Below are 14,800 nucleotides of genomic sequence, written 5' to 3'. Positions count from 1 at the left end.
CACATGAGTGCAGGTGTCATTCAGTACCACGTTGGATTTGATCGATTTGAAAAGCTGCGTTAATAAAGTAAATAAAATAGATGTTTCTGATTCTCACGTTCACTGATGCTTTATAAACCAATGGCAGTATTTTGACAGACAGGAAGCCAGTGTAAAGACCTCAGAACTGGAGTGATGTGATCCACTATGTTGGAGTGTTCTGAATCAGCTGCAGGGGAGACCTGTAAAGATAAAATGGGCGAGTCTCCTGAAGATAAATGCATGGGAAGTTTTTCCAGTTTAAAGTTAAAGTCAAATACATTTTCAAATGAAACGCCTGCTGGCACAAATATCCACAAGCTTCTGAAAAACAAGTATTTGTCGGAAGTTAGTGGTCAGATGAGTTGTTGACAGATTATGACCCAAACTGAGATTTTATTTTTGGGCTCATTTCTGTGAGCGTTCATTACACAAAGATCGCAAATGGTGGCGGCTTTTTGTTTCACAAACGTTTGTTTCTGACCAACGATACATTTGTGTGCAAGGGTTTCGATATGGTGTTTGTTTTGATTAGTGAAATGTCTCAATTTTATCTGGAGAGGAAATTTTCTTGTGTTGCACATTAGGTAAAAGTCTGTTGCTTTTTATTATTTTCCTCAGATGAGGAAGATGATCAGGAGCTGAATAAAGCAGAGGAGGAGGATGTTGACCTGGCAGACAGTGTCACAGACAGCAGTGAGGAGGATGAAGATGATGATGATGCAGGAGAGGAAAGTGATGTGACGAGTGGATCAGACGAGGAGGAGTCCGGTCTGGATTCAGAAGAGGACAGTGACAGTGGGCCGGATCTGGCCAGAGGGAAGGGTAACATAGAGTCCAGCTCAGATGAAGACGACGATGACGACGTGGACGCCATCCTGAGGAAGGAGGAAGAGGAGATCGAACATGACTGGGGAGAGTTGTGCAAAGACGCCCCACGAAGTGACGAGGTGAGGTGGCGTCTGGTGGGTCAGGAAGGACTGTTCGCCTGACCGGGAAACATTTTAACTGTGTTTGTGGTTTCTGAATGTGTCTCAGGTTTCTGCCCGACTTGCCGTCTGCAACATGGACTGGGACCGGATGAAAGCCAAAGACCTGCTGGCTCTGTTGAACTCCTTCACACCTAAAGGAGGAGCTGTGCTGTCTGTCAAGGTAAAGCTGCTCTGAATACAAATAGACAGGGAATCAGCTAGAAGCAACGGGCGCAATAGAACTTCAGGTTACTTGCGTAATCCCGGTTCTCAGAGTAGAATGAGTGACATGTCTCACTATGGGATGCACCTCCCCACGTATTCCTCAGAAGCATTTATCTCATTATGCCAATCCTGATTGGCTGGTGATCATGGTGTCTGCGTCTAGTGGAGCCACTTACCCTTAAATAGCTTACGCTACAACGCAGACACCATTCAAAATAAGCACCTCTTCTCGCTTCGCTCCAGCAAGAAGGGCTGTCTGGTGAGACATCTCACTCATGCTACTCTGAGAACCAGGGTTACGCAAGTAACCTAAAGTTCTCATTCATAGCATTTGTTTCGATGTCTCACTATGGGATATGGAGACTCCGGAATCGCCAGACAAGCTTATCTCAACAACCACCGACTCTCAGGAAGCAGCACTCTGTTCCAGCGAGGGCCCTGTGCTCAGCACTGCACGCGCCACACTCTGAGCAGACGCATCCAGTTTATAAAACCGGGCAAAGGTGAGGGGCAAGGACCAGCTCGCCGCCGCACAAATGTCCTGGATAGGGACCCCCTTCAACAGGGCCCAGGATGCAGCAAGGCCACGAGTTGAGTGAGCCCGGAGGCCTGGCGGAGCCTGCAGACCCCGACTAGTGTAGGCCAGAGCAATTGACCCCACAATCCAGTAGGAGAGCCGTTGCTTGGTAACGGGCTTTCCCAGTACACAAAGAGTTGGTCACTTCTCCGAAACTCCTAGTTCTGTCCATGTAAAAGTGCAGGGCTCGGACCGGACACAGCACATGCAGCCGCTCCTCCTCAGGGGAGGAGAAAGGTGGCAAAAAGAACGCCCTAAGGTCAATGGGCGAGCACGAGCCAACCACCTTGGGCACAAAGGCAGGGTAAGGCTTCATCGACACTCTGACATCCCTTGGCGCAAACTGAGTGCATGAAGGATGCACCGAGAGTGTGTGAATGTCGCCCGTTTTGCGGAAGCCAAAGCCAACAATAACACTGTCTTCAGAGACAGACGTTTTAAGTCAACTTCCCCCAGAGGTTCAAAAGGGGGGCCAGAGAACCCATCCAGAACCACTGCCAGATCCCACAGAGGGGCCAGTGGGTGAAACAGGGAGTAGCCGGTGTGCCCCTTTCATAAAACGGCAGACCAAGGGATGTTGGCTAGCCGTTTTACCTCCAAACCCCACATGACAAGCAGCAATAGCAGCCAGGTACACTTAATTGTGGAGAAAGCCTTTTGTTTGTCAACCAAGACCTGCAGGAATGACAAAATCACACCAACTGGGCACTGAAAAGGGACATGACCCTCTTTGAGACACCACTCCTCAAACACCCTCCACTTACAGTCATAAAGGGACCTGGTGGAGGGAGCCCTGGCGCTCTGAATAGTGTTAACCACATTCTGAGGAAGCCCCATCACACTTAAATTATACCACTCACGGGCCAGGCCCATAGTGCCAGGCGCTCTGGGTGTGGGTGAAAGATTGTTCCCCCCTCCTGGGATAGCATATCCCTGTGCAGCGGGAGATGCCATGGCTGTCCGCATAGGAGTAGATATATCTCCGCTAGCCAATGCATCGCCGGCCAATGCGGAGCTATGAGGATCAGTCTGCAGCGGTGCTCCCTCACCCTGGACAGAGTGGGGGATATCAGAGCCAGTGGAGGGAACGCATACAGGAGGACCGGCGGCCACACGTGTGTGAGTGCGTTCACGCTGAGAGGCGCATCTGGATTGTGTATTGAGAAAAACAGCGGACACTGCGCATTGATTCTTGATGCGAACAGGTCCACCACGGCCCGGCCATAACGCGAGTACACTTGCCTCACAATGGCTGGGTGCAGAGCCCAATTGCCATATAGTGGTGCGCCCCAGGACAAATCTGTGCCCAGGTTCAGAAACCCGGGGACATGTGTCGCTCAGAGACAGGAGACCCAGCCCGACAAACTTGCGTCCGCGGTGACCACCTTCCGTGACAGGATGACGCCCAACGGCACCCCCTGCACCAAGAAAGCTGGGTGTCGCCAGCGGCGCAGTGCCATCACGCATTCCACAGTGACAGTCACCCTCCATGCCCCATGAACAGTCCCCGGTGTGGTCTCCACTGTGCGCTGTCAGTAATGGCGTTATGGGGCCATCTAGCAGCGGGGCGCGATCATGACTCCTGGTCGACACCGTGCATGCGCGAGGTGTTAGTGCACCGACGGAGTTGGTAGCGTCCTGCGTCCTGAAGGGAGCCGTAGCTCTCCTCGGGAGCGGTGAGGCTGCCGAACCACTTATTGTTTTTCTGTTCATTGTTTTTAACTGCGCCCTTGACCTTAGGCCTGGATGTGGCAGCGGAACATGCTTTATTGTTAATAAAGAGTGAGGGTGTGTGCTTGTACGACTTAAAGAGAGGGCAGAACCTGCTGCCTCCGCTGCAAAGTCTCTCTTCTCCTCGACCGAGATGTGCCGGTGCCTCTCTGACACTGCATGCCACAGGGGGTGTCGAGGGGGCAGGAAAGCCCCCGCATCACACTCCAAAACAGAACAGGTGGGGCTGGCAAACGGGTCCAGCGGCATCACCGGTGGGGAGAGGGAGGCTGTCAAACCCCCCTCTTCTTCTTCCTGGCCTGCTGACCGGCAGTCTGGACCGCCTGTCCTGGTGGAGCCGCCGTCAGTGTTCGAACCTTCCTGGGCCAGCCTGCTGGGGCGGGCTGGGGCTTCGGCCGCTTAGGGATTTTAAACTGAGGGGGACTGAGATGTCAGCTCTTATCTATGGACAGTTAAGCTAGCTAGCCTGTACGACACATCGAGATATGCTCCAAAGCGAGAAGAGGTGTTTGAATGGTGTCTGCGTTGTAGCGTAAGCTATTTAAGGGTAAGTGGGTCCACTAGACGCAGACACCACGATCACCTGCCAATCAGGATTGGCATAATGAGATAAATGCTTCTGAGGAATACGCGGGGAGGAGCATCCCATAGTGAGACATCGAAACGAATGCAATGAATGAGAACTGAGCTTTCTACAGTCAGTCCAAGAGAACTCCTTCAGTCAGAGAGTTAGAATGGCTTAAAGCTGTGAGGTCATGGTAAAAACCTCAGGTGATTTAAGGGTCCCCTATTACACAGAATTCACTTTATCATGTCTTTTCAACCTAAATATGACATAAGACCCCACACTATGGGAACAAACCATCCTCTTTTTCTCCTGCTCAGTCTTTCAGTAAATATGCAAACACACTGTTTGAATTTGCCTCCCTTCATGACATCGTGACATTTATATAATCGGTTTAGCATTGGACCTCCTCCAGCCCTTCATTGCAGTAGACGGCCCCGCCCACTGAACACGTATTGAATACAGTGCTCTCAGCCCCGCCATCCAACAAAACACCAAGCAGCTGTTCCATCACCGAGCTAGAGGTTGTTCTGTCTGTCTAGCAGAAAGCACTTATGAAGTTTTCCCTGTGATGTCCTCCGGCTGCTCTGCCTCAGCTCTCTGTGATTTACAGTTGACTCCGGATGGACAGATGGCTTGTTGCTAATGCTAGGGTAACTGTAGCTGCTGTTATTTTTACATTTATTTATTTGCCATTCATTTATATATCCAAAGCAACTTACAATTGCTATATATGTCAGAGTCCTCTGGAGCAACAAGGGGTTAAGGTAGGTTAAGTGTCTTGCTCAGGGACGCACAGTGGATTCGAACCCGGGTCTCTCACACCAAAGGCATGTGTCTTATCAGCAAACTCCGTAAACCACTGAAAGTTGAGGCAGAGCATCCGAAGGACGTCGTAGTGAAAACCAGAAAATATTTTTCTCAATCAAATCTGATCCAGTTTCACCAAAATCAGTGAATAAAGTAATAAAGTTTCGTTTTTGTACAGTAGTCAGTAAGGCCTGATGCTCTCGCATAGCCAGCCTTATCTCCTCATCGATTCAGCACTCTGCCAACTTGATCCCGCCCCTCGGGGAGGCAAATGGGAAGTTGGCCTTAAATGCCGCTTTTCCATTCCCAGTACCAGCTCAACTCGCCTCGACTCTACTCGACTTGGTTTGACCGTTTTCCATTGCAGATAGTCCCCTCAATGGTCATCATAGCAACGCCACACACAACTGCCGCGACGCACAGCTGTCTATTTATTTAAGTTAAAACGTTTCAACAGTCCTCAGAATGTAAAGACAGATAAGCGGTATGAAAAGATTCCAGCTGTGTTTTCCTCTGCTGCTGTTGTTGCAGCGGTCTGTGTGACAGCGGGAGCAGAGGGCTCTGTGAGCGGGCGGCTGGCCGGCCTCACACGCTCCTCCCGCAGGTTGGCACAGGCACTTGCGGAGCTCCTCAACTCCTCAACTTTCAAGCACTTTTTTGTTCCGCCATCACTTTTTGTCAATATTCGAAATCTACACAGTTTTTTCTCCTCCAAACTTCTCAGAAGTGGATTTAGTGATGAAATAATGTATGAAAACTGTAAAATATAAAACTTTCTGCTGCTGGCCTCTGTCTGGCGCAGCAATGATGACGCAGTGAATAGTGACAATTCTCTCTGACCAATCAGTAGTCTGCTGTGTTTTCACATCACATTTTAGTATCGCCTCAGCTCGCTTGGAACCTCGACGGAGGTGATACGATGTTCCTGGTAGCAGGTACAGGTACAACTTTTCCACAGTGGAAACCAAACAAAGGCGAGTCGAGCTGGTACCATGGAAAAGGGGCTAAAGAGTATTCAGACGGTAAATAGAGATTCTGAGGCAACAGACAGTACGAGACAAATAATGTGTTTTTTGAACATTTAAGCATGTTTACTGTTTACAGTTTTTTGTGGAAACCCAAAATAAAAGTATGAGCCTGAAAATGAGCACATTTGCATTTATTACCTCAGAGCAGTAAGAGATTCCAGTTTTATGGTGGCATATCTTTCTATTTCTATTGTCATGATAACTGCAGCTAAATAAAATAGTAATAAGATAGAAGTTCATAAGTACTACTACATGCAAGAACCTCCATCAGATCACAATTTGAGCAGTTTTCCTGAAAGCAGAGACCAGTGTATATTCAATTAAAGGCTAGAAACTGAGAAAACACATCGTCTTCTGAAAAAAGCTGTCTGCATTAGCGTGGTCAGGGTGTAAATCAGGGTGGTCACTTTTCAAACTGCTTTCATCAGACTAAGATGGTGGACAGGTGAAGGTTTTCAGTAAGAGAGATTAACAGCAGTGCATGCTGGGTGTTGCACAGATCTACCCATCAGAGTTTGGGAAGGAGAGGCTGAAGGCGGAGGAGACTCAGGGACCGCTGGAGCTGGGTCGAGCCCTGCCCGACGACTCGGACGACGACACCGAGGAAGAGAGGTAACACACACCAGTGTTTCCCATACATTGTTTTATTTGTGGCGGCCTGCTCAATATCAACGCTGACCGCCACATATTGATTTTAGATTTTTATTTTACTAGGCGTATTCGATATTGTATTTGATTGCACAGCTGCACGCAGCACCTCCTCTCGCTCGCTCGCTCACTCGCTCTCTCTCTCTCTCTCTCTCTCTCTCTCTCATGAACACCGCTGCACAAATCTCTCCAACACAGTGCTGTCAATGTCGACTCACCTGAAAAGAAGTTATTAGCAAGCATGGAAGGAGCCTAGCTAATTAGGAGAGTTATATTAAAGTTAGAATACAGCTGGGCTGTTGAGGTTAGCACACTGTATATAGCTGGTAGACAATATCGACTACAGAAAAATTCAGTTAGCTATAGAGACCCAGGCTGTATTCAGAACTACCTACTACATATTACTGGCGACTGCAGTATGTACTGCAAACTGTATACTACATATAGGCCAAATCAATAGTACTGTTAGTGTAGTAAGCTGTTTCCAATACAGCCCAAAACTGCTATTTGTACGAGGCTGTAAACTTGTTTGTTTCTGCTGTAAAGTTGGGCATTTTAACTTTGTGGTCTGTAGAGATTGATTTGCCTTTGGAGCCTCAGGTCCATCCCTTCAGGATTTTGCGAGCGCAACCAATTCACAAATTCAACAAATCCCTGTGAATTCAGTGCAACTTTCAATTTAGACCAATCATCACCGTTTCACACAAAATGTTGTCACACATCAGCAAACTCACTTCCTTGTTTAGAAGACGCAGCAGACATATGTGATACCAACGTCTCACATTTGCCGAAAAAAATAACAGCAAAGGACCGTAAAGTCCAAACACTTTGAGAGAGAATGTCAGAAACACATTGAGGACGTCAGACAAGACAAATCACTGAGACGCAGGCTGCTGCAATCCAGTCAGCTGCAGGAAAGTGTCAGGTAAGCTGGTTTAAATATGCAGGGTTAGGGTCAGGCCTGCCCTGGAGGGACTGCACTTTGGCGATGTGTTCATTTTTCAGGCCCCAAGGTTGCTGCTTGGCGAGTCCCCACAATGTGAATAATACCTGCCCACACACAATATGTTTCACTTAGGAAGACGTTGACTTTTTAAAATTTTTTTCTAAGATATGCTTTAACTCTCCCCAAAGAGGTTGAAAGGAGAAGTATGATTTATTCTCTTTTCAAAACCTAAAACAAATCCAGAAAAATGTTGGCTGTGGATTGTTCCTAATGTAATGTTAGCTAATGCTACCTAAATTCCTACTGAAAGTAATGAAGGCCTACTGTTTCTGCTTTTTAATGATTGTACTATTGAATAGAATCAACCAAGCTTTAAAGGAGCAGTGCCGATATTGTTATCCTTTGTCTCGGTCGTCAGGGGATGCAGAAGTTGCTTACTCTGATCAGTAGGCTTTAGCTTTGTTTTTCACGTCAGTTTGACAGCCTGAATACAATACATGTGCTAAAGTCGACAATAAATTATCACAATGAATGTCAAATCATTATTTCTTTCAAGACTCCATGGCCACTCCTACAGTCTACACTCTACACAGCTTTAAGCTTTATTGCAGTTTTATTACTGACTTCTGTTGCTGCTATTTTCACAGGTTGCACAGAGCACTTTCCAATGCTCCAGTCACTCCATGTTCACGCCGCCTTAATAGTTTTCTTTTTTTTTTTTGTCTCGCCTTTTGTAGTTAACGTTACACAGTTGTGTTGTGTTTTGTCTTGTAAGTTGATTATTATGTTGTTTTGAGCACCTAGGAACTTAATATCTGAATGAATGACAATAAACGAACTTGAACTAGCAGCCAAAAAATGTCCTGCTCAGCTTCCAGACCGCAGTCTGAAGAGATGTTTGTTAGCGCTATTTCTGCGTTCCGCCTTTTCATTCCATCATCATTATGTTATCCATAAACATGAACATTTAGTATTAACAGGTGTGAATCGATTTCGAATCACCCAAATCCGCATTGTGATTGCGATTCATCTGAGAATCGATCCACCCCATGATGCAGGGTTGAAGAGATGAATGTATCAACTCTGTATTTCCTATATAATTGGATACATAAATTTAAAGATCTCACAATGAAGTGTAAATCAATCACCACAGTAAACAGATTCTGTAGAAATTATGTTCTAAATTCTAAATTAAATATGTAAATTTGTTCTCTTTTAAGAAAATTTAATCAATACATGAAGTGAGTTTACTCATTAGTTTACTCTGACAGGAGAGATGATCAGAGGGGCAGAGTTTTTACCACCATCATTATTACAAGGACCGACGTACGGTAAGAGTTTCTCAGTGAAGCAGCAGCCAGTAAAGGAGTAGATAAGAACTGCAGCATCTACGTCATAAAAGGAGACCAGACCCTCCTCATAATCCACAAACACCCCCACCTTCTGAGGCCGAGACTTCAGAGAGAGACGGACTGACGGGTCAGCAAGAGCACTGTACTGATTTCCATTTCTCAACCAAATAGTCCAGTAACCCTTCATAGGGCTTAGTTTAATGTCTCCTTTCCTGTTGATCGACTCTCTGGCCACTCCTAGATCCCATTTAGTCTTTCCTTTAACCTGAACCTCAAAGTAAAATCTGCCTGAAGAGAAACTCTGCTTTCCTAAAACACAGATACAACCAAAAAATCTCTTTGGATTGTCTGGAAGATTCTTCTTCACATCACTATCATACACTTGTTTCCCATCATCAGACAGGATGAGTGTAGGATGTGCTGCATCAGGATCAAGAGTCACATCCACTGCATACTGCTGGACCCTCTTCAGCTCAGACTCAAACAGCTTCTTCATCTCTTTACTGAGCGTCTCCTCCAGCTGAGCCACAGCTCTCACCACAGTCCCCTCATATGATGGACGGACGCTGATCTCTGTCCAGTCCTTGGTGGGTGGAGGGTGGATGTTCAGGGACTGGACACTCTGGAGAAGATGGAGGTGGTCTTCAGAGCGTGAGAGCTGCTCCACCTCAGTCCTTCTCTTGATCAGCTCAGAGATTTCCTGTTCCAGCTCTTTGATGAAGCCTTCAGCCTGTTGCTCTGTTGTTCTCTGCTTCTCTTCGATGGTGTCGATGAGCTCCTTCAGGCCTCTCTCAACAGACTCCTTCAGAGAAGTGAAAACCTGAACACCTTCTGCTTTCTCTCTGTCTGCATCTTCCTCACTGAGGCCAACCGACTGTTTGATCTCCTCAATCTTCAGTCGTCTCTTCTGGATCATCTGCTGAATTTCAGCCTCTGTCTTCCCCAGCTCGGCCTTCTTTCCTTCATATTCTTCCTTCAGAGGAACAACATCGTGCATCTTGTGGTCTGAAACAGTGCAGAACGTGCAGACACATGTCTGGTCGGTCTTACAGAACAGCTCCAGAGGTTTATCGTGCTTCGTACACATCCTGCCTTCCAGGTTCTCTACAGGGTCGATCAGCTGATGTCTTTTCAGGCCTGAAGCTGTCAGATGAGACTCCAGGTGAGTCTCACAGTAGGAGACCAGACACACCAGGCAGGACTTCAGGGCCTTCAGTTTGGTTCCAGTGCAGACGTCACAGGGAACTTCTCCTGGTTTGGACTCTTGTTGATCCGAGCTGCTGCTGCTGCTGCTGCTGCTGCTGCTGCTGCTGCTGCTGCTGCTGCTGCTGCTGCTGCTGCTGCTGCTGCAGGCTTCCTGCTGAGCTGACTGTCTGAACTGAGAAACCATCTGAGAGATGAAAGTGTTGACCCGCAACTTCGGTCTTGTGTTGAAAACCTCATTACACATCGGACACTGGTACTGGGCGTTAGTTTTCCAGTGTTCAGTGATGCAGTTTTTACAGAAGTTGTGTCCACATGATGTGCTGACAGGATCAGCGAACACATCCAGACAGATGGAGCACAGGAACTGATCTTCAGATCTCAGATAGTTCACAGCAGCCATATCTACATGTAGGGAGAAAAGAAACATTTATTTCAAAATACAGTTTGAATTATTAGTTTAAAATAAAATAAGTTTGATTACAGTTCTTTTGTAACATAAGATAATAGATACAAGTAAAAAAAAAAAAAAAAATTATATGAGAGATTTATTGGGATATTGGCACTAAGCTGAGGAACTGCAACCATTTAAGCTGTGCTGGTAAACTAAAGCTGTCTATGAAAACAAAATAGTTCAGAAAATATACATAGCATGTTTTCTAGATCAGTTTTTTATTTAAGAATAGCACTACTCAGAAAGCTTACTTGATGACACACACTGCCTTTCCTCTAGCTGCTTCACATTAAAAGCCTGCTGGTGGTTCACTGGTGGAAAGCTTTTATTGTGAAACAGCCAGAGGAAATCAAAGGTAACATGGCTGCAGGAAGCGATCAATAAACAGGAATAATATCAGTATAAAGTATAAAGTTCGCTGCAGGCAGGTGCAGCAAAGTGTCTCAATATTCAGCTACAGACTTTTCTTTTGAGCTGCTGTTACTTATAGCCTTCTTGAAGACCGTACTGGGGACGCCAGTTGCAGGATGGGTCTTAACTTGTTACAAGTAGCCTAGAAAATTGCAATATAAATAAATAATATAAGTCATTGGCACCTTTTCACATTCCTTTCTAAAAATGTAGCCTACTTTTACTCTTGGTATTTTCTTTGGTCAAGTAATCTACTTTTAATTTTGCTACAGTTTTCATTCATACCTTCATAACTTCACCAGTCTATAATCTGCATTTTGCTTCATTCAGGCTGTGCGCAGTTACACAGATCAGCCCTGGTCTCGGGCGCTTGTCACAGCACAGAGCTGGGTAGATGCAAACATTTAGAAAATCAGGCAAACACCTTTTCAGTTTAAGGCTTTATTATTTATGGTTCTACTGATCCAACTGAAATCCAGTGAGCGCACACCATGGCCGGTGTTAAAGAGCGACGCAGGCTGTTGGTTAACACCGGCAAGTAAATACTTTTATTTTCCATTAACAGCGTGTTAGAAGCGTATTAAGTCTCTGCAGAGCAAATGTAGACTTCACACTGTAACATCTAAGTCGGATGATCACTGGATTTATTCTGATATATTAACAGTATCCTGTTGTTGAAAAGAGCATTGCTTTCTTTAGTTCTTTCACATTAGTTATTAATTGTTGTATAGCGAGTCCATAAACCAAATGTCGCCGGTGAAACTAATCTTGGCTTTCACTCAGCAGCTACCAGCTGTTCTTTATTCAGGAAACAATCATTTTTGAGATGCACAGAGAGAGAAAGAAGATATGGGTGGATAGAACAGACCTGTTGGCCTTTACGCATGACGCTCAGCTTCCTCTGAATGTAGGTTTACCTGCTTCAACAACGATCTGCTCCATGTTACTGCCACAATCACCCTTTGCATTGTTAAGATTATATAGATACTTTAGGAATAATCCGATTGTGTTGGCAGCCTGTGTTATTTCAAAGCAAGTGGTTTGGTATAGGCTACATGTCCATAATAAAAGAGACAAGCAAAAATAGTGGCTAGGCAGCAAGCTGATATTTAAAGTGATCTTATCAACACATGGAGATTTAAAAAGGAAAATAATTGTATCAAACAGAAATAGCTAAATTACAGATAATTAACAAGCAAAGCAAATTGCATTACCTAGAAATAACCTGTTGCACAGTAGTTGAAATATGTATTTAAATATATAGTAGATAGAGTAGTTGTACTTTTTCTGGAGTAAAGATTTTGAGTACTCTACCACTGGGCAGCGGCACCAGTAATAGTGCTGATATGGTGAACATGTGACTGACAGCAATAGGGCAAGAGATGAGTCAAAGCCCGCAGAGTCCAAAGCACCAGTTTATGGTAAGATTGATGATGATATGGCTTATTTATGTATTGTATTCAAAGACTCAGTTGAGTTGATTTCTTTACTTTAAGAGAGTTAAAGAGGTGTTTCTTGTTTTAGTACGTATGCACTGTACTTTCATTCTCAAGAATACAGAAATAAAGGTCTCTAAAGACCCAGAGCCCCTGACAAATGCGTTGTCTGGAGAGTGGGCTGACCAGGGACAAACTCCTGGGCCATTTGTTTGCCCCTGTTCGTGACCATCCTTGTCCTGAAAAACCTGTTTAGTGTACATAAACTGTTTTAAAAGTAGTCAAAATTGCCACACAGAGATGAGCATCCTACAGTATTTTAAGATGAAGAGGACAGAGGTCACAGGAGGAGGAGTAGAAATAACTGAGGAAGACGAGCTTGTAAGTTGTATGGATAGCTACTAGACATTCTAAAACTCACGTAGTAAAAGACTTTGTTAGTCCAATGGCATGTCATCAGAGTTTACATTGAAGACCGTTGTGTGTTCACAAACATTTGTTGCAGGGAGAGTCAAGGCACAGGAAATATCACAAGTGTAAGCCCTTCAGCGTCCCCTCCAGGTTCAAAGTCACTCCTACACCCCTCAACGTCACAAGTATGAAATGAAAAGAGTGGAACTTCCTGCCTGAGTAGAGCTGCAGGTTTGTGTTGATGCTGCTTGTTGAAGCTGTAAATGTGATCAGCTGTACTCACCAGTGTTTGGCAGAGACTCTGCTGTGTTGTTGAGAAAGACCTGATGAAGTCAGTCTGAATTTCCTTTCAGAGACAAACAGAGACTCGTCTCGACGGCTGCTGCTCTGACAAACTCTGAAGCTCTCCTCTTTCCAGAGTTGCTCCACCTGTCACTGCAGCTCTGCTGCTCACGTTTTGTTTCCTCCTTTTGATTTACAAGATTATTGGGGGCAAAGGTGGTGCTTTACCTGACAGGTGGGAGGAGTAAGGTTTGTGAAGAGCTCCTGCTGACCTTAATTATGTGATGAAAGTTTAAGGTTTCTTAGCCTCACTTTAACCAGAAGAGTTTAGTGTATTGGACAAATTTCATTCACAGCAGGACTGTTGCTTTAGTTTCAGCGAGGTGTACCTAATAAACTGGCCAACTGAGTGTGTTTCTCTTTAGAGGACCCACACAGTGTGAGTTAATTCTACTTTCTACCTGTTTACCAGATTTCTTTGTTTCAGGGATTTTCAAGAAATCAGCTTCTGTGTTTAAAACAAGAGAATCAGGAGAACGAGACTTCCAGAAAACTCGAAATAAGTAGATTTGGAAACTGGTGAAGATGGAGGAGATGGCGTCTGCTCTTGGAACAGAAACGTCAGAGGTTGTTAGTTGTATCCTCGGCCGTCATGAGTGATTATCCAGTCCATGATGGACGCTGTGTTCACTCACATGTATCAGGTTGGTGCGGCAGCAGGACAGTAACTCTGGGCTCATCGTTCCTTTGTGTTGGGATCCATCTAGCGGTCGTTCTGGGTCATAACAGCAGTCAGTGGTCAACATGGACGCCTGTGGGAGTCATGTAGAAGTGGTCAGACGTGAGGACGGCTGTCAGCTCTCAAGAAATGCTCACAAGGAAAATTTATTATTTACAAACTGTTTATTGTTGAATGACTCTTTCACAGAGACGATACAACACATTTGTTGTCAGTGTTGTCACCTGTAAGACGGAGCGCTGCAGAAAACTATACAGGTGCTGGTCATATAATTAGTATATCATCAAAAAGTTGATTTATTTCAGTAATTCCATTCAAAAAGTGAAACTTGTATAATGTATACATTCATTCCACACAGACTGACATATTTCAAGTGTTCATTCCTTTTAATTTTGATGATGATAACTGACAACTAATGAAAACCCCAAAATCAGTATCTCAGAAAATTAGAATATTGTGAAAAGGTTCAATATTGAAGACACCTGGTGCCACACTCTAATCAGCTAATTAACTCAAAACACCTGCAAAGGCCTTTAAATGGTCTCTCAGTCTAGTTCTGTAGGCTACACAATCATGGGGAAGACCGCTGACTTGACAGCTGTTGACGACCATTGACACCTTGCACAAGGAGGGCAAGACACAAAAGGTCATTGCTAAAGAGGTCCAAGCACATTAATAGAGAGGCGAAGGGAAGGAAAAGATGTGGTAGAAAAAAGTGTACAAGCAATAGGGATAACCGCACCCTGGAGAGGATTGTGAAACAAAAGCCATTCAAAAATGTGGGGGAGATTCACAAAGAGTGGACTGCAGCTGGAGTCAGTGCTTCAAGAACCACCACAGACAGACGTATGTAAGACATGGGTTTCAGCTGTTGCATTCCTTGTGTCAAGCCACTCTTGAACAAGACACAGCGCCAGAAGCATCTCGCCTGGGCTGAAGACAAAAAGGACTGTACTGCTGCTGAGTGGAAATCAAGGTCCCAGAGTCTGGAGG

At 45.2% G+C, this 14,800-nt stretch overlaps 2 protein-coding genes across 4 annotated transcripts in view; one reads left to right on the top strand and one right to left on the bottom strand.

The window, feature by feature from the left end:
* Positions 1–14,800, top strand: part of esf1 (ESF1, nucleolar pre-rRNA processing protein, homolog (S. cerevisiae)) — a 47,200-nt gene that overhangs the window by 2,279 nt on the left and 30,121 nt on the right. For all 3 annotated transcript variants that reach the window (XM_038734419.1, XM_038734425.1, XM_038734424.1), the window contains exons 3-5: positions 640–968; positions 1,057–1,170; positions 6,425–6,537. In XM_038734419.1, the coding sequence (XP_038590347.1) occupies positions 640–968; positions 1,057–1,170; positions 6,425–6,537 (556 nt within the window). The remainder of the gene's footprint in view (positions 1–639; positions 969–1,056; positions 1,171–6,424; positions 6,538–14,800) is intronic.
* Positions 8,318–10,492, bottom strand: LOC119914900 (E3 ubiquitin-protein ligase TRIM21-like). Its single transcript, XM_038734432.1, has one exon. The coding sequence runs from the start codon at positions 10,475–10,477 to the stop codon at positions 8,774–8,776; it is 1,704 nt and encodes a 567-aa protein (XP_038590360.1). The 5' UTR covers positions 10,478–10,492; the 3' UTR covers positions 8,318–8,773.

This window comes from Micropterus salmoides, unplaced genomic scaffold (genome assembly GCF_014851395.1).
Source record: "Micropterus salmoides isolate LMB-PRFRI ecotype aquatic unplaced genomic scaffold, ASM1485139v1 Ms_hic_scaffold_1, whole genome shotgun sequence".
Taxonomy (NCBI): Eukaryota; Metazoa; Chordata; class Actinopteri; order Centrarchiformes; family Centrarchidae; genus Micropterus; species Micropterus salmoides.
This window is presented reverse-complemented; position numbering and strand designations above follow the sequence as displayed.

Bases quoted from the DNA above. Each gene is read 5' to 3' on its own strand.
- LOC119914900 (XM_038734432.1), bottom strand. From the start codon at position 10,477: ATGGCTGCTGTGAACTATCTGAGATCTGAAGATCAGTTCCTGTGCTCC.